The sequence below is a fragment of the Macrobrachium nipponense genome, chromosome 31, assembly GCF_015104395.2.
Source record: "Macrobrachium nipponense isolate FS-2020 chromosome 31, ASM1510439v2, whole genome shotgun sequence".
Classification (NCBI taxonomy): domain Eukaryota; kingdom Metazoa; phylum Arthropoda; class Malacostraca; order Decapoda; family Palaemonidae; genus Macrobrachium; species Macrobrachium nipponense.
Window position 1 is genome coordinate 11,342,839 of NC_061093.1, and position 24,269 is coordinate 11,367,107.

Sequence of the window (24,269 nt, forward strand, 5' to 3'; positions counted from 1 at the left end):
GTAGCAAAGTACTTCCTATGCCTCGTGAGAGGCAGGGGTAGCAGCTTGGCAGAGCCCCTAGAGCGAAGCGAACCGTCCCGATCTGAAACCGAGGCGTTAACCTTATGCAAGATTGACTGGACGTGCCCCAACAAGGGAAGTCGAAATGATAACTTGGGATCCTGCGTAGCTCCCAGCAAGGCTTCCAAGCAGGAAGGAGTGTAAGACGTTCGAGCCGGACTCCTACTCTCAAAACTGTTGAATCCACGAATGAGGTCGACAACTTCTGTAAAGGATGACAAAAACTCTTGCGTGTCTCTCTCCTCCTGCTCCGGCAACAAAGACCAAAGATGAGAAGGATGTGTAAGCTTATTTAAAGCACCTTCCTCATTTAAATTAATGGAAGAACCAGCAGCCAAACAGCCTGAAACACCAACTAACCTGTCTGGGCTGGATCCAAGCACCAACTCCTGCGATGAACCATCCACAAAACTTGGGACATCACTACGTACTCTCTCAACAGACGACTCTCTAACATGGCTGCGAATGGGCATGGGTGTGGCAGATGTACAAACGTGTGCCGGTGAGGAATCCCAAATACTTGAGATAGAATGAGAATCCCTCGGAGTCGAACTCCTGGAAGTACCAAGGAGAGGGGCAGGCAAACACCCCTGCTGCACAAACTCCTCACTCACATCCTTCGACCTTTTGACAGGCGCCTTGAGATCCTTACGGCGATGAATAGGCCCTGGAGTATGAGAAGTGGGAGCACCTGCAACATGTGCACAAATGAAGGAGGTTGCAACATGTTTGCAACTCAATGCAGAGGACGAAGCAGCCACTGCAGATCGCACAGGGAAAGAAACACTAACACTCTCCGCAACACCAACACTCTCAGGAACACGGGCGTGTTGCTCCTCACTCGCAGACAATGAAAGGGCAAAGTCCTCAGCCTTCCAACGCTTGATACGCCAACGCGGCGGAGATGGGGGAGAGGGAGAGGAAGACAGCACTGGCTCCTTACACAATCTCTTCACAGGAGGCGAGGGCAATGCAACATGCTTGCTACCAGTCCTCCCAGCTGACATGGCAGCCAACTTATCTTCTAAAACAGAGAATCCAATCTCTTAAGAACCGCCTGGCAAAAAGCCTCAGACGGATCAGCAAGAGAAGGATATGATGACATGGGAGATGCAGCGAACTGGATGGCAGAGATGACGTCACGGCAGCAAATGATGACAACACAGACGAGCGAGGCAGCGCAGTGGAGACAACTTGGAGTGACGACATCGATGGAAGTGACATCATAAGCGGCGATGATGACATGGCTTTCCCTCGATCCGAACGGGAAGCAGACGCCACTGGCGGAGAGATACAAAATGACTGACCCCATGATGTCACTAGCGGGGCTGACGCCACGGCTTCCCTTTGACTCGAAGAAGCGGCAATTGTCACTGGCGGAGCAATACAAAATGGCCGACCTCGGCTACCCACGAAGACGAGGCCAGGAGGAGGGGGGAAGGCCTGGACAGCATGAGGAGGGGGGTAGCAAGCATCCATGAAGTGCATCAGCAAACCCTCCAAGGATGGTGAACCCTGTAGCCCAAGTTTCCCCCAAAGCACTGCCATTTTGGATGCCTCCTACTCTGAAATAAAAGACAATGATGAAAAAAGCCTCCTCCCTCTTGGGAATCAAATTAACTCCCGAAGAAGAAGGGGCGACATTACATAAATCAGCCTGAGGGCCTCCCGATATTTCCAACAATGAATCAATGGAAAAAAAGGAAGGGGACAAAGGCACAACACTAGTATGGGGTGTTATAGCAGCAGGAGACGAAGCATTGGGAAGAGAAGAAAACCCCTCCCACAAAGGGAGAGTAGAAACCCTACAATGCTCCCTCTTACTATAAAATAACCTCCACTGCTCACTAGGCCACGTACGGCATTCCTTGCAAGGATTCGTTATTGTACAAACGCTAGAGCGACACCTACTACAAGTGACGTGGGGGACAGTCACAGCTGAATCCAAAAAACAAGAACACTGAAAACCTGGAGTTCTGGGACACATACGTTGATGAAGCCGAGATGGAGCAGAAGAAGCCATAATAACAGAACACACAAACACTAAAACACAAGCGAAACAGGCAATGAACCAGGTAAAGGCCGAGAGAGGTCAACCACAACTCTCGTCCAGGCGGTTAAGAAAAGACTGAAGCGGTGGCGTAGATGCGTGGCCCTTGACCACTCTTCACCCAATATACGCACATGTTGCCAGATCTTACGAGATTTCTTGCTTTCATCTGCAACTTCACTAGATCCAGCTTGGCGCTAAAAATTATCCTATTGTTAAGACCGAAGGTTTGTTCGCATATGAACAAAAGAGAAAATTAAAAAAAAGAGTTGCAACTAGGGGCTGTAGGAATGTATCAAAGAATCTTGAGTAATGCCTACACTGCACAGCATAAGGTGCTCTGACAGCACTACCGGAAAGAACGACCAGATGTCTTGCAAAGAGCCAGGAAATTGAATATGCTATCAACAGCTTGGTAGGATCTGCAAACTGGCACTATATAGATTGTACTGAACATTCTTCAGAACTTCCCTTTTGGCCACAGCTGCATTGCTTTTTGCCTGTCACCCTTCAGACTTTCCCTTTGGTCTCTTCCTACATAGCATCCAATTACCTTGACTCTATCTTGCCACACTTTCCAAATTCATCTAAAAACAAATTTTTGGGTAACCCATATGAGTCGTGTTAAGGGTATTTTAGTTTTCATTTTTTTACATTTTGCCTCTCATAGTTGCATTCCACTAATTCTGTTTTCTGTCCAAGGTTTCTGGCATGAAAGGTATACTAAAATCCGTTGAAGTCGAATTTTGTTTCTTTGTTCAATGCGCATCATTTAGAGTTGTCAGTAACCTATCTTTGGATAAATAGAACCCACCAGGAGGTCTCATGAAGTCATTTATGAAGCAACCTCTTGGTTACCTGGATTAATAGAGCTGAGGCCCTGTCGGATAAGGGCGAAATCTGGACGAGTGTATATAGAAACTCGACAGGTATAAGACAGCAACTCCGTAGCCTTACTCTCCTACCTAGTCAACCCCTCATAACCATAAACATTCAATATAGTACTTAAAAACAACAACCATCACACTTTAAACTGGAAAAGTTTGCATAAGAGAAATATCTACTTTTTCCCTCAATGTATTTGTAACAAAATACAGGCAGTCCATTCTTGTCAGTGGGGGTTCCGTTCTGACGGGCTTGATGATAAGCAAAAATCGCCATTAAACGAAACTCAGCGATTTATGGCACCGATAACCGGATTTTGTCATCAATTACTGGTTAATGGCACCTCTGTTAGGTATGTATTGGCACAAATAACCAGAAATTGGTACATTATGGCGCTGAAAATCACCAATTTTATTGCACTAAACAAGTGCCATAGAACCTGATTGCCATTAACCGGGGATTGCCTGTATACAGTATAAAATACAAAAAAAGTAAAATCCCCCTCTCTCTCTCTCTTTCTTTCTTGTAAACAATACACAAATCAGTGGGTAGCTTGGCTATATGTGTTTACCCACAGCCCACTATGATTTTATCACCATTATTGAATACTGGCCAGCAGATTGCCTGGCGACACCATAGGCCAGCATTGTTTGAACCGTAATATTATCGTTATTTTTCATCATAGAAGATTAGTAAGAGCATATTTGGAATCCCCATGAAAAGTTCTATCAAAATAATATTTCCTTTTTTCTCTACAACTAATATTAAAAAAGTTAGCATGGCCAGATATTTGGATCAAAATGACACCCGGATAAAAACCATCCCCTAATATCATCGTTATTTTTCATTGCAGAAGAAAATTAAGGTCAAATTTGGAATTTTTGTGAAACGTTCTATCAGAATCAGTTTTTCTCTTTTCTCTACAATTAAAATTAAAGAAGTTAGCATGGCCAGATATCTGATGGATATTCGGATCAAACGACACCTGGCTAAAACCATCCCCTAATGTCATCACAAAAGAAAAGTAAGAGCAAATTAGGAATCTTTGTGAAAAGTTCCATCAGAATAATGCTTTCTTATTTCTCTATAAATATTCATAAAGAATTTAGCATGGCCAGATATCCACATCAAAACGGCACCCAGCTAAAAACCATCCACTAAAAAATCTACATACATGGTCTGACATTGGTTCAATATGGTCAAGTAGTTTGGCTGTCTATAGCAAACATACACATATACATACGTGCAAACATAGTACATAGTCCGACCAGCAGCTTTATACATATATAAGATTATATAACAACTTTCTTATTACTTGTTACCATGTTGTATTACCATACGCAAGATACAATGTGTGTGTGTGTGTGTGTGTGTGTGTACTATTGGCCTGGGGTGGGTATTACACTTACAACATCCAGTATCATAAGCCAAATAGACTATTACAGCTTTATTTAAGAATAGAGAGAATGGTAAACATTATCATCATAATATAAAAAAAACGGACCATCTGCCATATGCATTTAAGTAGATTAGGCTAATGTTTACATTCTCAAAATCAGCTGATTGTGGCCCACTTTGGAAAGACTAATCAGGAGAAAAATTTGTTAATTGTTAGGAGAAACGGATTATTACTGGGATTATTATTTCTATTTTTGCACATAAAACAAATGTAAAACAGGTATACAAGGGTAAACTAATACATACATGGTAAACTAAAATCCTTCAAAATTAAAAACACTGTTTCTTGACTTGGCTGTTAGTCCATAGTCAATGTTATCAATGCCAGTTTTTTTTTTTTGGTAAGTGATGTCTCTCAATAGTAAGCGGTTATAAATTATAAGAGATGGTTATGAACTCTTACATAAGCCATAAGTTTGGAAATCTTGTTTGAAAGTCTAGCCTGTAAAATCTACTGAAAATTAAATTTGCTCTACTGCAAGCACATCCTAGCATAGTATAATAATCTACAGAAAACGAAATTTGAATGGTGCGTAAATACTATAGAGTTTTCTATCCAGAATCAGGCCCGGATGTAAACACCGAAGTCAGCCATGTTGTAGGTCAGCTGTGTTGAGCAAAAGTGATGAACGCAATCATAATAAGAACAATTTTTCAGAAATTTGCAATGATATTACCATTAATCCTTTTAAATATTGGTGAACACTGCAGTTTGTTTCGGTGCCACAATAGGTCAAACAGAGACAGCCCAATCGTACTACTCAGTCCCTGTTGTTATGAGAAAACAAGGAGAAAAAAACTCCAGAGACTAGTAAAAGAAGGAGAGCACCGTGGATTTCCAGGATAAGTAGGACGAATTTTCAACTGTCAAGACACACAAAAATGATCAGATGACTTCATTTGTGATGAGCTTTATTATGATATTGGTGAATAATTAAAGAAGCCTAAGACATGAATATTTCACAAAATAATTCATTAACAGCCACTATGTTCTCTGTCAAACGATGGATGATTCAGAGCTGCTAGGAAGTTATTTTGGTCAAATCTTTAAATCTTGAAGTAGTGGATCGTGAAGAAAAATGGCTAGTGTTTTTGAAAATTTCCCCCGACTGGGTAGGTCTATGTCCTGGATGGGATGGGACTATAATGATCTAGCCTGGAGGGCGGTATTAGCAAACATTAAGGTGAAGGTCCAACAAGATCAGGTTGGGTTTTACAATTTTGTTACAAAAGTAAACTTTGTAAATCTAACAAAATACACAAACTGAAAGGTGGACTCCTGCCAATGTACAACTTACAAAAGGAAATCAACTTTACAACAATTGACCACAAAGTCCAAAATTCACACAAGAAATTAAAGTTTTAAAAAACCCTGGAAAATTCAATGACATCAGTCTCTAAAAGTGACAAAAAAAACCTTATTGGTGTAACATTTTACCTATTGGATTTCTACAATATCAACATTCACATGAACTACAATATTTCATGTGTTAAAAATTGCATTCTCCACTTAAATCTATAGAGGGATATTTATTAAATTGCGTCTCAGAGCGCAACAAAGGGAATAATCCCTATTTTTACATCAGTAAACTGCCACTCTGGTGCGTTAAGATCCATCACCCAGCCAGATACAAAATACATACTTGTAAGCCTCTAGAGATTTGTAGGCCTTGAGCTGGTCCAATATGCAGTGGCTTACATCATTTACCAAATAGTTCATGATATCTGGATACGTAACTGCAGGCAGCAAATCCATGTCAGAACTCCTTGTTCAGGCGTCAACTTGTATGGGTCTTTGTTATTTACAAGTTTCAATGTAATCAATCCTATGTTTATGAATTGTCCCTGCTTGCTATTTTTTGTGATATGGTTCATAATTCTTTCGAATAACACCGAAATTTGGTATTTCCTTTGATTACAATGCTTAACCTAAAAGATGACGGTTGCTAATCAGGTGCTCGTCTGCTGTCATGTCATAAGATAACTATCTATAGTCTTTCAAGCACTCGCTATGGTGGGGCGAGTAAGGAATTTGTTCGTTGTCTTATGTTTCATGGTAACGATTAAAAGCTTTGCCTTGTTAAAGCTGCCTTTAATGAAATTAAAAAAAAACTGTTATTCATTTAAAGATAATATTGAAACATATTTGACTTCACATATTTTCATTTATTTTCACCAGAACAAGACATACAGCATAATTTTTGGGCGCCGCTGCCAATCCTCAGTTTCACTGACACATGATCAGCGAGAGCATTTTAAAGGGCAGCTTGATGAAAAAGAATAGCAACGGTGGTCAACTCCGACAACCAGTGTCACTAAAAAGTATGGATAGCCTAAGGTATAACCAAAGCAAAACAAATCTCCCTACTGCCAACATTTCACTCTCAGGCCAAGGAAACTGTTTGTTATGTATTAAAATAGTACTTCATTTTGAAGAAACAAGGTGGCCCTAAAATCAATGATAAATTATCTTTTCATCTTAAATGATAAATAGTTTGTTTATTTAACCTGCACAGGAATATGGTATTTTCATAATAAAATTAGGTTTCATGTACACTTAACTAGTAATTATACAGCTATACTTTTCTGCCTGCACAGCATCTAAAATTTCAAATTTGCAGAGTGATTTATTTGTTTTTGGTGTAGGCCACCACCCTGCCCTCTACCAGGGAACACAACAACACAGAGAAAATTACTTCTTTTGTGCTTAATGTTCATTAGAGGGGAGGAGGGAGGGCTCCAATCTATAATTAGTACTTGGTAAGTATCTGTGAACCTTAATTTTATTATGAAAATACCATTTCCACATAGGTAATTACCAAGTAATTACAAAGCTGAATCCCACATTGATTAGTGTTGGGATAAATGGACACATCTTCAAACACAGTTAGTAAGAATGATGAATTTGAAACATAAAATCCTGTTAGAATTGGTAAAAAGCCTGTTGTATCCTTACCTGGTAAGAGAGCAAGAGCAGGTGATGACTGCCTGTTGGTCGTTCCTCACCTTGACCCGTATAATACATAATTCTCAACACCATCATAATGTAGGCTGTTACACAAAAAAGTTTTGTGCAAAATGCTACATGGAGAATGGAGAGTTAGTAAACAAGTTTTACGTCTAAATTTATTTGCATTTACCTTAGCCAAGTTGGGAGTATAACCACTCATTTGATGCCAAAGTTTTCCCCCAAACAACACTGACTGTGATGGAATGACAGCAAAAGTAGGAAGTGCTGAAAAATCTTCATCATTCTCATACAAGAATTTGAGAGCATCTTCATCCTGTCTTGAAACACCAACTGTGAAAAAAAATAAGAATCTATCTTTAACATTCTTACATTTATGATGTATACTATATTTACAATAAATATCCCTTCTATTACTACTACTACAGTTTAACCTCTTAAATCCAACACCCTTGGAATTAGGTCATTGCCAGACCACAGAAAATGCAGGATGACATGCCCCTAAACAAAACAAAAATATGTAAACACAGTCTTGCCAGCTCATTCCACAATTTTCCACATTTACATTGCTGTGTTATCAAAGGTAGAACAAAGCTTGCAAATAATCAGTCATATGTTTGGTTTAGTTATGTAAAATTCTGGCCTGCACCATAAGCATCTTAAGGGAAATGTTTACACTATCTGTCATAGACCCCTTAAATAGAAGGACTAGTATCTTGCACTCTCGGGTTGCGAAACTTGGGTCCCACTATTTTATGATGTAATATGTTCACTGTATGTAAACAATGATTTGTATGTATGTAAACAATTATTTGAATGTATGTAAACAATGATTTGAATGTATGTAAACAATTTTTACATTTATTCACTTTTAGTGTCGTATGTTAGTCATAAAATGGGCCTATTTAAGGAGTTTATGTTTTAGTCGAAAAAGGAATGTAATCTAGCAACATATTGATAAACTAATTGCCAAAACTGTCTTAGACCATAATTGATATAATTTATTTAATTTTGTTTCAGGGGTTTCTACTAACAACGCACAATGCCTAAGAAGTGTAATGTCTACGGATGTCGAGGAAATTACAGGGATGAACCATACACCAAAGTAGTATCATTTCCAACTGATGAAGTGGAACGAAACCGTTGGATCGATGCTATGCCAAATGAGCGTTCCAGTTTGCTACAGCTGAAGCAGATCTATGCCTGTGCTCATCATTTTGACTGAATGGATTACAGTTAAAGGAGGGAAAAGACCAAGTCATCCACCATCCATTTTCCCTGGAGTTTCAAAGTCATGCTTAAAGCAGGTCCCCCTCAGCACCCAGAATTACAACTGCTTCAGCAGAGACCCGAGCTGAAAACGAAAGACTCCGAAATGAAGTTGTGGATAAGATCGGTGACTTTTATTCATTTGTAATGACATCCAGGAGCATATCTCAAAGGATTATCGTATTGTTTGTGATAGTGATGATATTTACATTCTAAAACTGATGCAAAGGGCCGTTCCGTTATCCAATTTCTCCATTTGCAACATGTGAAATCGTCATTTGGGTTTTTGTATCTTAAATGCGTTGAGAAAAATGGAAAGGAAATACCTAAGACATATTTTTCTAAAGTGGTTGTCTGCAAAAGAATAGCCTTCTCAGTAAATGGTCCCAGTTTGATAAATTATGTCATGCATAACGAGTATGAGTTCAAAGATGCAGACTATCTGAAAAGTGCAGTACAGGAATTGAGCCATATGAGTTGTTCTGATTCGCCTCATTTTCAGTTTCTTCATTCTCAGTTACAGTTATTACTCACTTCATCCAGAAGGCCGTCGCTTTGACAGAAATCTTTATGTTCTTGGTGCCGAACTCCATAACATTTCACCAGCTGCATATAAAATGCTACAAAGTCTGGTTCAGTTGTTTTACCTAGAGTGGAACTGTTGAAAAAACTTCTCTCCTGTAGTCTACATGATAAAAACTTAGAGCAACTTTTTTCAAAAACTTAAACCTCAGCAGCGTCTTGTCAACATTCTTTTTGATGAAGTGAAGCTCACAGAAACACTTAGGTACTCAGGTGGTCGTGTTGTTGGTTACACTCAAATGGTTCTTGTGATACTGAAGTTCTCGCAACACATGCTTTAGTAATTGAAGTTGTCTGCCATTTTGGTGGCCCTAAATATATACTACGCATTTACCCTGTTGCAAAACTTAATTCAGATCAACTCAAGGAAATTCTGGTAGAAGCTCTAGTAGCGGTTAGCGATGCTGGTGGTACTATAATTTCTTGTGTAGGTGATAATTGCAACACAAACGTTGCAGTTTATGGTAAATTAGGTGGTCCTGGTAAAGCTTTCATAAATGCTATAAATTCTCATGCTTTCCTTGTTTTTGACTATGTTCATTCTTTCATGTAAGAAATAACTGGTTAACCGTTCAGGATAAGGAACTTTCTTTCATAAAAGATGGAAAAACATATGTTGGCACGATGGAAGGACATAGAAGCACTGTACGATGAAGACAGGAGAAACAGCATCCGTCTAACCAGATCACATACACAGCTGTGTACCCAAAGCCTTTGCAGAGACAAAGCGTGCCTTTTGTTTGTCAAATCTTCAATGACAAAACTGTTTGCTTGCCCTTTTTTCAACTCTAAAGGATAAACTTGGCATTAGCGAGGGCACCATAATTTTTGTTAAGCTGATCACTGATTGGTTCCACATGATGAATGTGAAAGATCGGTATTCCGGTATTAACATGCGTGATGATTGTCGTCAACCATGGACCAATAATTGCACTACTTTCAAGAAACTTAATGAAACTTGTGATGTTTTATCCTCTTGTGCATGGTCAGGTGGTCGAGGTCGGACGCAAAAGCTCACAAAGCAAACTGCAGAGGCATTGGTGCTGTCTACAAGAGCCAACATTGAGGCTGCAGAGTGGCTATTGACTCAGTACAAGTTCACCTATGTGCTACCTGGTGTGTTTGCTGATGAGGCCCTTGAAAAGTTCTTTGGCCAAGCCAGACAACGCAATGGGGGTAATTTCTACATTTGAACAATTGTAGATATCAAGGCAGCTGCAGCAACCCAAGAACCTCCATGCACTTTTGAAATACGAGTCTACGCCAGCACCAGTCTAATGATGTGCCTTGTACCTCTAGCATTTGCATTGATGATTATCATTTTGACATCACTATTGCTAACACTGAAGACCTAGTTCAATCTAATGACAGTATCAAACATAAAATTATTTTTCTAGCTGGATATCTGGAACACAAATTTCAAGGTAATATTTTGAGTGTCGAAACTGAAGATAACGACGACCATCATATTAATTCAGTTTCTCACAAACTTAAGCAGAGGTGGACTAACTGTACCTCTACTCTCAACAGTGCATTTTGTACACTCAGCCTATAAACTTTTTGATGAAGTGCAACTTGCATTGCTGCCCGAGCTCATCTCAGCCAAACTTTATCTTGTATCGATAGTCCAATGGTTGCAATTCAAGGAGCATGCCTTACTCTGTCAAAACATTATTTTGAAAGCATTTGTGCTAGACAACAGTGATAAAGAAAGACACCTTGGCTGCTTGAGAAGAAAAGAAAAACTATCTGCTAAAAACTAAACAGTACCTAATGTTATTTATATTATGGAATGTTTTTTTCAATGATTTTGTTTCTAGAATAACTATATTGTTTGCCTTAGACATGTTCCTGTTGTTTCTCCAGGCTTAACTGTTTATATATGGATTTTAATTCAGTGACAGGGGTAACTTAAGGTGTGTTTTCCATTGCTTTAATTGAGAGAATATACAATATTCTGTATGATTTTGTGTTTTTTATGAGATTTGACCTTTAAATGACCTAGATTTGACCTTTAAATGACCTTCAGATGACATCGTAGGAGGTTAAAAGTATGACAAATGAACTCTTCGCCCTTCAAAACCCCTTAAGACACCAGAATGAAGGTTCTATCATGTATTTGACACAAATTGTGGGTGGGACCCAAGTTCCAACTTGGGACTTGGGACCCAAGTTCCAGATACCGAGCATAGAGGATACCAGTCCTTCTATTTAAGGGGTCTATGCTATCTGTACATCGGAGCTTAAGTCACTTCATCATAAGTGCACTGCCTAATTCTGAACTCCTGGCACCTTTCAATGTTTTCTGGTATTTTTTTTTCAGCAAAATACTTAAAAATATACTGCTTTTGTTTCTTTAAGGGGAGCATTTGAAAAAATTGTTTTCCATTAATAACTCACGTTTTTTTAATGAATCAGTTTGAAATTTTGGGCATGGTTTAGGTTATGTATAGCGAAAAGGTCTGTATTCATATTTGGGCATGGTTTAGGTTATGTATAGCAAAAAGGTCTGTATTAATATTTTCCTTCTTCCACCCCCCATTTGCTGGTACCACTAACTGTCAGTACCATCATCTTCATGTCGTCTTTTCTTTCTTTCTCTTATGGAATGCAGATGTTTACATTTCCTTGTTCTTGGCATGGTTTACTCTGAACAAAGAAGTATTCAAAAGCCAAGAGAAATAACAAAAATTGACTTGCAAAGTAAAAAAAAAAGCTCAGCGAAATGACAAGGGAGCGTTCTCAGCTGTGACTGAGTAAAACCTTCCCCAGGCACCTCCTAAGGATATACATAGTTGCCATAAGAGTTGCCCTATACTTAACTGCAGTTAGATACTACTATACTTCTTTGATAGCTAAATTGAAATTACTACCGATATACTGGAGTTATCATTATATTACATGAAAAATGTAATTTCCTGAATGATAGTAGGTTCCAGTTTTGGCTTATACTAACTCATAAAATTTTCTGAGATTATGGTCGAGAGGTGTAAGAGTCCGTACGTGAAATATCAGGGAAATTTTTTATTCTTCAATTTTTTCGTCAAACGCTCCCCTTAAGCATACAGTGAATGATCCAAGTCATGTATTCACACAAACTCTTTACAAATGTTCCTTTTTCTAATTTCTTCAGTAACTCCACCTTTTGGCTGGTTTTCATTTTTATATAACACATCAGATTAATCTTGTCGCCTTCTGCAGTACGGGTTACATTTTCATTTATTATTTTTCTAAGGACCTTCTCATCTTCTACATATTTTTTATGGATGTAGTTCCTGTAATATAGTTATGACCTTACTATGGTTGTTATGATGGACACCGATAACAACCATAGAAAGTTTGTAAAACTATATTACAGGAACTACGTGCATTAAAAATTTGTAGATGAAAGGGTTCTTAGAACATAATAAATGAAAATGTAACCCCTACTGCAGAAGGCGATAAGATTAATCAGATAATATATTATAAAAATATAAAAACCAGCCAGGTATTCCTTAAAAACAACCTAGCGCCCCCAAGAAATGCCTTTAAAGAGAGGTAGCGTCTTCTATGAATTTACATACCCAGTGGAAAGATGCCACACTTATACATTGGGATGACCACTACCAAACCTCCAAGTGTCTCTCCTGTCTTCTCAAAGAAGGAGCTATTTTTAATCACTACACACAAACACATCAAAGAAGGCCAGAAAGAGAACTTGTAAAAAGCACCAAAACATAGACCAGGCAATGGACCGCCGATGCCAACGGCTTCTCGAGGCACTACATATCATGGTAAAGAAACCAAGCATCAACATGGTGAAGGAAACCCAATTTCTCCCTACCATCATTAGGAGAAATACAAGAAACCAGCATATGCCAGACACTGACAAGAAAGAGTGACACACACAAGAAGAGGAAGAAGAAGAAGAAGAAGAGAGAGAGAGAGAGAGAGAGAGAGAGAGTACTGGATACAGGAGTCACATTCCCTGAATTATCTTTAATCCCAAATAACAGCCACTCCGAAATACCCACACCCAATAGGCCCAGATCTCAACACCTCCAGGACCGAGTGCGTCACAAACTCGTGACTAACCAAAAGAACAGCTTAATAACTGACTTGTTAACTGTAAACCCACCACCACTTGCTATATATACTCATGTAACTTGTATGTCAATCCATTCACTCTTTGAAAATAATCACAGAGCATGTTTGAAACATCAAAAGGTAATCAAACTGAAATAACAAGAAAACCTTTTATTACCTTTGGAAATCTGATACACCAGCTACACACTGATGAAAAGACATTACAAGGAATAGAGAAGACTATTTAAGTTGAATGCCGTAAAAACAGCTATTATTTTTAATGTTACTGCCCTTAGAGAAGGTCTATACTCCCTAATTATTATTATCATTATTATTATTATTCAGAGGATAAATCCTATTCATATGGAACAAGTCCACAGGGGCAATAGAAATGACAGAAGATAACAGGAAATACAGTAGGAAGATAAATATACAAGTACACTGTAAATTGTTTTGGGGTAATTATATACTGCATCTTTGCTGAAACTTTTGATGTTCTAATTGCACAACATCCTCACGGAGACTGTTACACAGTCCAATGTTGAAAGAAATAAAAGACCTCTGGAACTGAGAAGTTAGACAGCGTGGAACATTTACTGTACATAGTTGCTGCTGTTCAGCTCATCTGGCTGCTCTCAGCAGGAAAAGAGGACCAGGGAGCAATTGTGATGGCAAAAGTCCTGTTACAATATCTTACACAAAATCGACAAACGAAACCATCTGTCAGTGGTCCAAGTCATGACTGCTAATATCAGGAAACAGAAACCTATCACCGTGAACCACTATTCAAAGATAAATCTCTAGAACTTGAATTTATTCCAGTGTTACCATATCTCAATGTTAATACAGTAATACCTTGAACATTCGCGAGCTTAGGTTCCAGAACTCGTCCCAGATCAAGAGGAATCGCAAATGTTTGGTATGAGTCACTTGAAGTGCTAATAAATGCTTATTTCTAGAGTTTAAACCCAAATTTTAACCCAAATCATGTTCCCAAAGCACTTTAATTCAATTTTAAAAGTTAGCTTAATACATTTCCCTTGAAAAGGAAATTAATGGTTGACGTAAAAATGAAGTATAGTAGCACCTAATTCACCACACTAGTGCATTTACAGTATGGTATACTAATGTTACCCTTATATCAATTCATTGGCTGCCGCTTTATTTTGCATTGTCAGGAAGATAAACTCAGAGAAGTCATATAATGAAGGTAAAATTCAATCATAAAAGAAAATATGTATGTACTGTATGCAGAGGGTACAGGTATTCAATCAATTTAAAATTACATAAAGATGTGAGCAAGCTAATTACTAGAGAAAGAGAGAGAGAGAGCAAAACGTTCTCAAATCTGTGAAAAATTCACAGAAGCAAATTAGTTAGGTTCCAATGAAAATTCAGGAATGTGAATTTGCAAATCCAGAAATGTAAATGCATGAGGTATGACTGTATATTATTAACCTTGCATACTTTACTCCTTATTAAATGTTGCCAAAAAGTTGAGATGAATTCTGACAAAAGTTTTGGATGTAGAATCTTCAACTCAAGAGATACAAATTATATACAGTACATATAGGTACTATAAAAGATATTACAGTTACTACCCAAGTTATGAACAAATAATGTTCTGGATGGCAGTTTGCATCTTGAATTGTTCATAATAGTGCATAATTTTTGTTGATGTTTACATTCCAGAGTTAACTCGGAGCCATAATTATACATTTTCACTGTACACATACTTTAAAATCATGCACTATCATAAAGATGTTAGAAAGGTAAAATGAAGAAAATTGAAAATAAGGTTTAGATAAGATTTGGATGTTGAAAGGTAAAAAGAAGAAAATAAGATTTAGATTCGGGCAACATTAAAAATTTCTAATTTTTTTATGCTTTGAAAGTTATGAACTTTGAGAGAATTTTGCAGGAGCAGCATACAGCATTGGAAGTTCACAGAGTAAACAATGCAGACTGCCATCTATTGACAAAAATACTATATACTATACATTTTCTATGGGAAGAGGGAATATAGATTATGGGAATTTATCAAAGAATGAGTTAAATTGGAAAAACAATTTTAATTGCGACCCCGTCTTTTCGTATCTATGAATGTCCCTAAGTAGGGTGGTGAGTGCACTATTATTACACTGAATTTCTGACACATCAGTAGTTGACAGAACAAGAAGAAATTTACCTCCAAGAGCATAGAGAATCAGCTGATCAGGACTATATGTGAAGCTTGACGGTGGTACAGTTACCCCACGAGCAGACAACTGAAAATGAGAATATGGAAATGGAAAAACTGTTAAATGTATTAACATGGCTTTAATCAAAATAAAGAATTTTAAAAATATAATTTGTATTTTTCCTAACATACAAATCCTATGTAAGGATTTAGCTTGTGAATACAAGTAACAATGGCCATTCAAACTTCAGCATTATTCACAGATTTTGTGCTTACCCTACAAATATTGCATCAACATTTTGTGCTCCTTTCATAACTTGATCTTATTGCATACACATACAGTGTATTTTAGATGTACATAGTAACAATACAGCACTTGTTCACTGCATGTACTTGATTACATCAGGGGCCTCTAACAATAAGCAGTTTTGACTTTGAATTATATTAACTGGAGCAAATCACTGTGAATGGTGAGGGTCAACTTTATGCTAAATTATCCTATCAGCCAAGCACACAACTGCTACCTACAGGGCCGTTACTCCCTGTGAAGCTGAGGCTGATGTTGGATTTGATGTAACTGCTGGTTCAGTGCTCAGCTCTTGTAGTCCCTGAAACAAAACATATGTTACTAATTAAAGTGTCAAAACCATGATAAAAATATGTAAACAGCCCAGAAGGTCAATGGAATTCAACATAATTTACAGAATACTAAACAATTAATCAAAGATATGAACTACAGTGGTACCTTGACATACGAAATTAATCCGTTCCAAGGTGGCCTTCGTAACCTGAGCTTTTCGTATTTGAACCGCATTTTACAAGTAAATTGCCTAATTCGTTCCATGCCCTAAAACACCCCAGTAAATTTTATTATAAAGAAAAATTGACCAATAAACAATGAAATACAACAATTTGGACCATTCACTACCTAACTTAATACTATGTACTACTAATATGTACTACATAGTACCTGTAAATAACGTGTATTAGTGTACATGGTATACAAGAAATATTGTACGTACATGTAGATATGTATATAGTAAAATGTGAAACCTTACCTTTCGAGTGAGGCTATCTCCGAAATTGGAGACAGAGGAGGACAAACGGCAGAAAACTTGTTACGTAGTACGTACACTTAACTTTACGAAAAACATTAACAAATGTCAGGAAACATAAACTAAACTTTACCAAACACTTTTTTTTTTGCCTTTTTTTGATTTTTACAATTTCAATTTCTTCACCACTTCAACTTTCTGTTTTTTCATAGTATCAGTTGGATCTTCCTTTTTGCTTACTCCTACAAAAGGTCTCTTTAAAAATTAACTATCCAAGGAAGATTGCTTCTGCCTACTTTTCACAAGGAAGATTGCTTCTGCCTACTTTTCACAAGGAAGATTGCTTCTGCCTACTTTTCACAATGTTCCTGAAACGACTCAGGCAAACGTCATCGAACTGCGCAAACATACGACCTGTGTAAGCCTTTTCAGGGTGTCTCTTTTCTACAAATGATTGCACCTTATGAAAAGCAGCTAGAGCATCCTTAATTTCTGCCGTTGTCATAGTAATATATAGACCTCCTAATACTAAAGAGTTTGACTTAATAATAGAAAAATTGGATGATATATGTAGAAATCACAAGGACTGGACTATTCTCCTATCTGGAGACTTCAACTTTCCTTTCGTAGACTGGAAAGAACGAATAGGAGATTGTGATGTACTATACATATATAAAAAAGAGAGTAATAGTAGTGCAGAAGATAAGAAGCAATTCGAAAAGCTATTAGATATGCTACTAGAATACACATTCAACAAATAAATCACCTGCCAACAGAAAGAAAATACTTTAGATCTAGTATTTGTGACGAGATGAATTATGTAAAGAAATAATAGTTTATAATGCGAGTATTTCAGACCATAATGTCATAGAATTAACAGTCCATTCCAAAGCAAGTGAAAACAGAGATAAGCAAGAAATGAAAAAGTGGGAAGGATATGGAAATACAACTTTCTACAGTAAAAATATAAAATGGTCAGAAATAAAATGAAGAATTAAACAAAGATTGGGATAACATTTTCGTAAGTGATGACATAAAGGTAAATACGGAGATTTATTAATAAAAGAATTATTGAGAAAATAGTGGATAAATATATACCGAAGAAGAAAAGTAAAAACATCAGTCATGCATACCAAGAGACAGAAGGATCTTGTTCCAGAAAATCAGAAAGTGGAAAAAAGGTCTTGCAAAAGAAAAAATGCATGGAAAGTTATAGAACTAAAAGTAAGATAGAAATGCAGAACAAAAGATTATACAATCAAAAGAAAGTGAAAACGGACTTGGAAGAAAAAACCCTATTAATATCAAGCAAAATCCAAACTATATACTCATATGCAAAGAAGATGAATAAAAGAAGAATAGAAATAGGCCCTCTAAGAATTGAAGGGAGATTAACGAATGAAAAAGGAAATTTGCAACATATTGGCAGAACGATATAAGAGAGAATTCACCCCTCCCTAGAATAGATAATGAAGATAATGATATGAATTAAGATGAAAATAGTGAATATTTAGCTGACATATATATTAATGAAGCTGATATTGTGCAGGCTATTAATGAAATTAAAAATGGAGCTGCTGCAGGGCCGGATGGATTGCCTGCTATTTTTGTTAAAGAAAGTAGTTCATTCTATCGCAAAGCCACTTGCAATATTATTAAGACACAGTGTAGATACAGGCAAGATTTATGATGAGCACAAATTAGCATATATTACCCCTACTTTCAAAAGTGGATCAAGACTAGAGGCAAGTAATTATAGGCCTGTGAGTCTAACATCACATATTATGAAAGTGTATGAAAGGGTAATGAAGAAAAATATTATGAAACATTTAATAAAAAATAATTTGTTTAATAAAGGACAACATGGTTTCGTACCGGAAAAAGTAACACAAACCCAACTGTTAGTCCAACCGTGAGAACATATTCAAAATATGAAAAGCGGAAATGAAACAGATGTGGTTTATTTAGACTTTGCAAAAGCTTTTGACAAAGTAGACCATAATATATTAGCGAAGAAAATTAGAAAACCACAATATCGTGGATAAAGTAGGAAGATGGTTAAAAGAATTTTTACACAACAGAAAACAGATAGTTATTGCAACGACGAGAAATCGGATGAAGCCAAGGTAATATCCGGTGTGCACAAGGTACGGTGTTAGCTGCAATACTGTTTGTTATTATGATTGAAGACATAGACAGTAATGTTAGGATTCGGTAGTGAGTAGTTTTCGCAGATGACACAAGAATAAGTAGAGAAATTACTTGTGATGAAGATAGGAACGCTCTACAAAGAGACCTTAACAAAGTATATGATTGGGCAGAGGTAAATAGGATGGTATTTAACTCTGATAAAGTTTGAATCAATAAATTATGGAGACAGAGAAAGCAAAGTATATGCATATAGGGGACCTAATAATGAGACAATCACAAATAAGGAAGCAGTTAAAAGACCTTGGTGTGATGATGAATAGGAACATGTTATGCAATGATCAAATAGCAATCTGTTGGCAAATGTAAAGCAAAAATGGGAATGTTGTTACGGCACTTCAAACAAGAAAAGCTGAACAACATGATTATGCTTTTATAAAACATATGTTCGTAGTCACTTGAATATTGCAATATGATTGGTGGTACACTATCAAAGGATATTGCATAGAGAGTGTACAAAGGTCCTTTACAGCTAGAATAGAAGAAGTTAAAGACCTTGACTACTGGGAAAGACTACAATCCTTAAAATTATATAGTCTCAAAAGGAGAAGAGAACGCTACATGATAATTCAGGCATGGAAACAGATAGAAGGAATAGCAGAAAATATCATGGAACTAAAAATATCAGAAAGAGCAAGCAGAGGTAGATTAATAATGCCCAAAACTATACCAGGAAAAATAAGGAAAGCACACAGGACATTAATCCACTACGCACCAGCATCGATAATGCAGCGTCTATTCAATGCGTTGCCAGCTCATCTGAGGAATATATCAGGAGTGAGCGTAGATGTGTTTAAGATAAGCTCGACAAATATCTAAACTGCATCCCAGACCATCCAAGATTGGAGATGCAAAATATACGGAAGATGTACTAGCAACTCTCGGATAGACATTAGAGGTGCCTCACACTGAGGGACCTGGGGCAACCCGAACAAGATGTAAGGTCTGTAAGGTCTGTAAGGTAAGGGTCGTCCTCCTCCTCCTCGCCACTGCTAGAGAACTCTTCTTTAACGACGTTATGTTGCATGGCCTCCAACTCCTTCAGGTCATCCGTCGTAAGCTCCACTTGGTGCTCCTCAAGAAGGTCATTGATGTCATCCTCATCAACGACCAGCCCAATGGACTTGCTGAGTGCAACGATCTCGTCAAGATCTCATTGCGAAACAGTTTCAGGGTCGTCAACTGTTTCTGAATCTGCACCATCTTCGCCCACATTGAATCCCTCGAAGTCTCGGGCGGATACGGCATCAGGCCAGAGTTTCCTCCACGAAGAATTCAAGGTTCGCCTCAAAACCTCCTGCCAAGCTTGATCAATGAGTCGGATGCATATGACAACATCGAAATGCTCCTTCCAAAATTCACGCAAGGTGAGGTTTGTGGTATCGGTTGATGTCGAAACATCTCTTGAAAGATGTGCATATACAGCTTCTTGAAGTTCGATATCACTTGCTGGTCCATGGGCTGGAGGAGAGGGGTGGTGTTAGGCAGAAGATAAAGAACATTGATAAAAGAATACTCTGCTAGGATATCTTCCTCGAGGCCAGGAGGGTGAGCAGGGGCATTGTCCAACACCAGCAGACATTTCAGAGGGAGCACTTCTCTTCCAAGAATTTCTTCACTGTCGGGCTGAAACAGATTTACCCACTCGGTGAACAAAAGTCTTGTTTACCCAGGCTTTTGCATTTAGCCCTCCACATCACTGGAGCTTTCCTTTTCCTTTAGCACTTTGTGGGCCTTGAGGCTCAGGATCTCCGAATGATAGACAAATAGGGTGGCTTCACCTTGCAAGTCCCCACTGGCGTTTGACAAAGTGCGAGCGTAAGCCTGTCTTTCATAGGCTTATGCCCGGGTAGATTCTTCTCTTCCTCTGTGATGTATGTCCGGCGAGGCATTTTTTTTCCAAAAAAACCAAAAAAGGCCAGTCTCATCACAGTTAAAGACTTGCTGAGAACTGTAGCCTTCGTTGATCGTCATCTCGTTGAACGTCTTAATAAAGGCTTCGGCCCGCTTTCGTGTCCGAGCTGGCCGCCTCCCATGCCGCACCACCGAATGGATGCCAGTCCGTTTCCAGAATTTTTCAAACCACCCATGAGAAGCCTTGAAGTCTGTGATTGGCGTTGATGTCCCTTCTCCGTCGTCTTTAGCCAGGGCAATCAAATCGCCGAAAATACCGCTGGCCTTGTGGCAGATTGCCGTCTTGGTTATCGTATCGCCAGCGATTTCTTTGTCTTTTATCCAGACAAGAAGCAGCCTCTCCATCTCGTCGTGCACGTGGCCTCCTCTTGTTGGACAAAATAGTCACGCCCTTGGAAGGTGTAGCTGCCTTGATGGCTTCCTTCTGCTTAAGGGTATCGGCGGGGTGTCGGGGTTAATTTTGAGTGACGGTGTTCAAACTTGCACAGGTGTTACCTCTAGTTTGACTAAAGATGCACACAAAATTTCAGGTGAATTAGATAAAAACTCTTTTTTTAACAATATTTTTCTTTAAAACATAGCATTTTTTATTTGTTTTTTAAAGTGTATCTCCTTCCTTATTTATCATTCCATTTAAAGAAAAAAAGTAATGGCAGAAGTTTTAATACCTATCAAATAAAACGGCAAACTCAGAATCCAATATGTGATGTGTGCTATTTAAAAGAATATTTTTAAAAATTCAATAAAAAATACCCTAAAATTTATGTATAAATATTGGTAAAAAAAATTTTGAGAAAAAAAAGAAAAATAAATTTGCCGATGTGTTCTCTCACTATCTTTATTCCAATTGCTTTTAGATTATTAAAATCCATTTAAAAATAATAAGGGAGTTTTTAGAATTTGAATGTAGAAAATGTATGTTTTGAGAAAAAACGCAGTTAAAGTTTGCTAACAATTATTTTGCTTTTAGAAGAATAAAAAGTTTCTTGAAAAGCCTACAAGGCGTCTGTTTCCTTCTTTTATTATAAGAGATATTATTCCTCTAAAAAAAACATTTATAACTTATAGAAAATAGTTTATATTATTTTTGGGGGGTTATCGTAGACGGCCACTCTACTCTTGTGCTGCCAAGAATTCTAATGAGCCCCTCCTTCATATCCTCCTTTTGATGTTCTTTGCTTCTTTTGCTTTTCTTGAATGCATAGCAGACCTTCGTTTCTGGTTTCTCTTTCATTTGAAGGCCTTTCAGGTTTTCTCCTGTTGTTTTTCTCATAATAGACAGCAATGAACTTGGTGCATAGCCGATATTATGGTTCCATTGCAGCAATATGTTTTGATATATAATGAAGCTGTTGTTTTCACCGATATGTTTTCTGTTTTCACCACTTTCAGATTGCACCTCACACTTACGTTAGTTTCAAGTCAACATCAAAACTGTTTTCATCAATTTCAAGTGTTATATTGCTGTCCCACTGCCCGCAATACGTCGAACTAAAAGCGTCTTTTAGAGCTCTCAAGGGTAATGAAACTATTTCTCCATCATTGCTTACATTCAGAACGTCTTCTTTTTCAGTCATATAACTTCTCAATAAAAAAAAAAAACTCCTTAGGTTGGCTCCTGATAAAACACTGACATCACCTGCTACATTAGGGACAGCAATTACATCTTGAAAATGCTCCAATTCCTCTTGCCTCGTCCCCTCCTCATCAAATCAGATAAACTTCAAACAAAAGTCGTACGGTACCATCATCATCATCATCTTGATATATTTGTGCAAAGGTATATAGATTTCCCTTGGAGCTTCGTATAGGAAGTATTTGGCATCTCTTCAGCACACATGGCAGGTGGCGACATGTCGGAAGCTACATTAGCTCTCTATGCTTTTAGTTTCAAGATAAGTTTTGATATTATGAGAGTTTGCTTCCCTTAGTTTACTAACTTCTTTTTTGGCATGTTAGTAGTATATATAATACACAATTGATGTCTAAAAGTCTCAGGAAGTGTTGCAGTTGATTGAAAATAAAACAACTACACGATTGCATAAAAAAATACAAGAATTCTCTCTCGAGACAAGTGGCTCGTGTTATTCAGTCATGGGAAGAGTTGCCATCTTTATCAGGAAAACATATTGTACGGCATACGAAACAAAATGCAATGAAAAGAAACTCAAATACTTAAAGAATAAATGGAAATGAAATAGTAAAACCACCCCTAACCAGACCTTTAATTTTCTACTTAGACGTGGCCTTTAAACCATTTAAAAAAGCTTTCGTATCGATATTATCTTACGTGTGGCAATGGCCGGGACCCAGATGTATGGAAATATGACAATAACTCATTTTCACGAATTTGAGCCAATTTCGCCAAAATTACAGGCCGCCGATACCCTTAAGGATGGTGCCTATCGTCAACGGATTTCGGCCATATTCCTTAGCGATCACACTCAACCGCATGCCAGCTTCATATTTTTTAATGATCTCCATCTTTGTCTCCATAGAAAGCATCCTCTTCTTTCCGTGAACTTTAGCAACTTTCTTGGGACCCATGACTGCATATATACTGTACATAATTAAGTTATGTAGTATACTTATGTACTAAAGTTCTCAAACAACACGATAAAGTAGTACTACAACGAAATCACTAACGAATTTACGTTAATAAAACAAAATCGTATATAAAACGAACGAATTTCGTGTGCATACTCAAACGATGCTGCTTCGGAGTGACCAAAGAACGCTGCTACGTAGATGCATGATGGGAGAGATGCTGACCAACAGGAGAGCAGGATCTTATGGCGGTGACTAGCATCAGGAACCAATGGGAGAGCGGGAGGATGGTGGCGAGTCTACTCAGTTGGCGGTGCGTGAATTTTAAAATTATTATTGGTGGTCCGGGCGAATCTCGGGACTTTACAGCAACAACCTTTTTGTAACGTGAACTATTTTCGTATGTAATGCCAAAAAAATCTTCGTGTTTGCTTTCGTAACTTGAATTTTTCGTAAGTTGAGACTTTCGTATGTCGAGGTACCACTGTATAGAGAAGCCAACACACCCTTTTCTTTATATAATCGAGACAAAACACAGATAATATGCAGGCTAAAAAATTACAAGCAATTAAATTTTTATAAGTAATCACTCAATTATCTGGACAGCCATTATCCAAAACTTGACTTTATCCAACAACCAGACCAGGGATCTAGGTCTCAGAGATATATGATATACAAATTTTAAACAGTTTGAAAACTGCCCTCAAATGCTGCGTGGCCTCAAGAAAATGTTGGTAACACTGCCTACACTCAGATTGACTGAAAAAGGGTTTTGGGGGAAGGGGGAGGCATCTAGAAGTTTCCATGGTGGGGGTTGGTTGGATGGCTTGGCATCAAAGGAGAGGAGAGGCAGTAAGTCTGGGTAGAGGAAGGCTCAGAGTGTTTATTTTGGAAGGTGGGTAGAGCATGGGAGCAGTTTCTATGGCTGGGGATGCAGTGTTGGATGGGTGACGAGGGCTGTACTGATAGAGCTTGTCTGGTTTTGTGTTTTCATCTTTATGAAACAGTAATTCATATTTTACTAAAAGA

At 37.9% G+C, this 24,269-nt stretch overlaps 1 protein-coding gene across 1 annotated transcript in view; it reads right to left on the reverse strand.

The window, feature by feature from the left end:
- Positions 1 to 24,269, reverse strand: part of LOC135206760 (peroxisomal multifunctional enzyme type 2-like) — a 198,689-nt gene that overhangs the window by 118,342 nt on the left and 56,078 nt on the right. The window contains exons 7-9 of the mRNA XM_064238256.1: positions 16,056 to 16,124; positions 15,526 to 15,604; positions 7,594 to 7,754 (exon numbers count right to left, since the gene is read on the reverse strand). Coding sequence (XP_064094326.1) covers positions 7,594 to 7,754; positions 15,526 to 15,604; positions 16,056 to 16,124 — 309 coding nt within the window. The remainder of the gene's footprint in view (positions 1 to 7,593; positions 7,755 to 15,525; positions 15,605 to 16,055; positions 16,125 to 24,269) is intronic.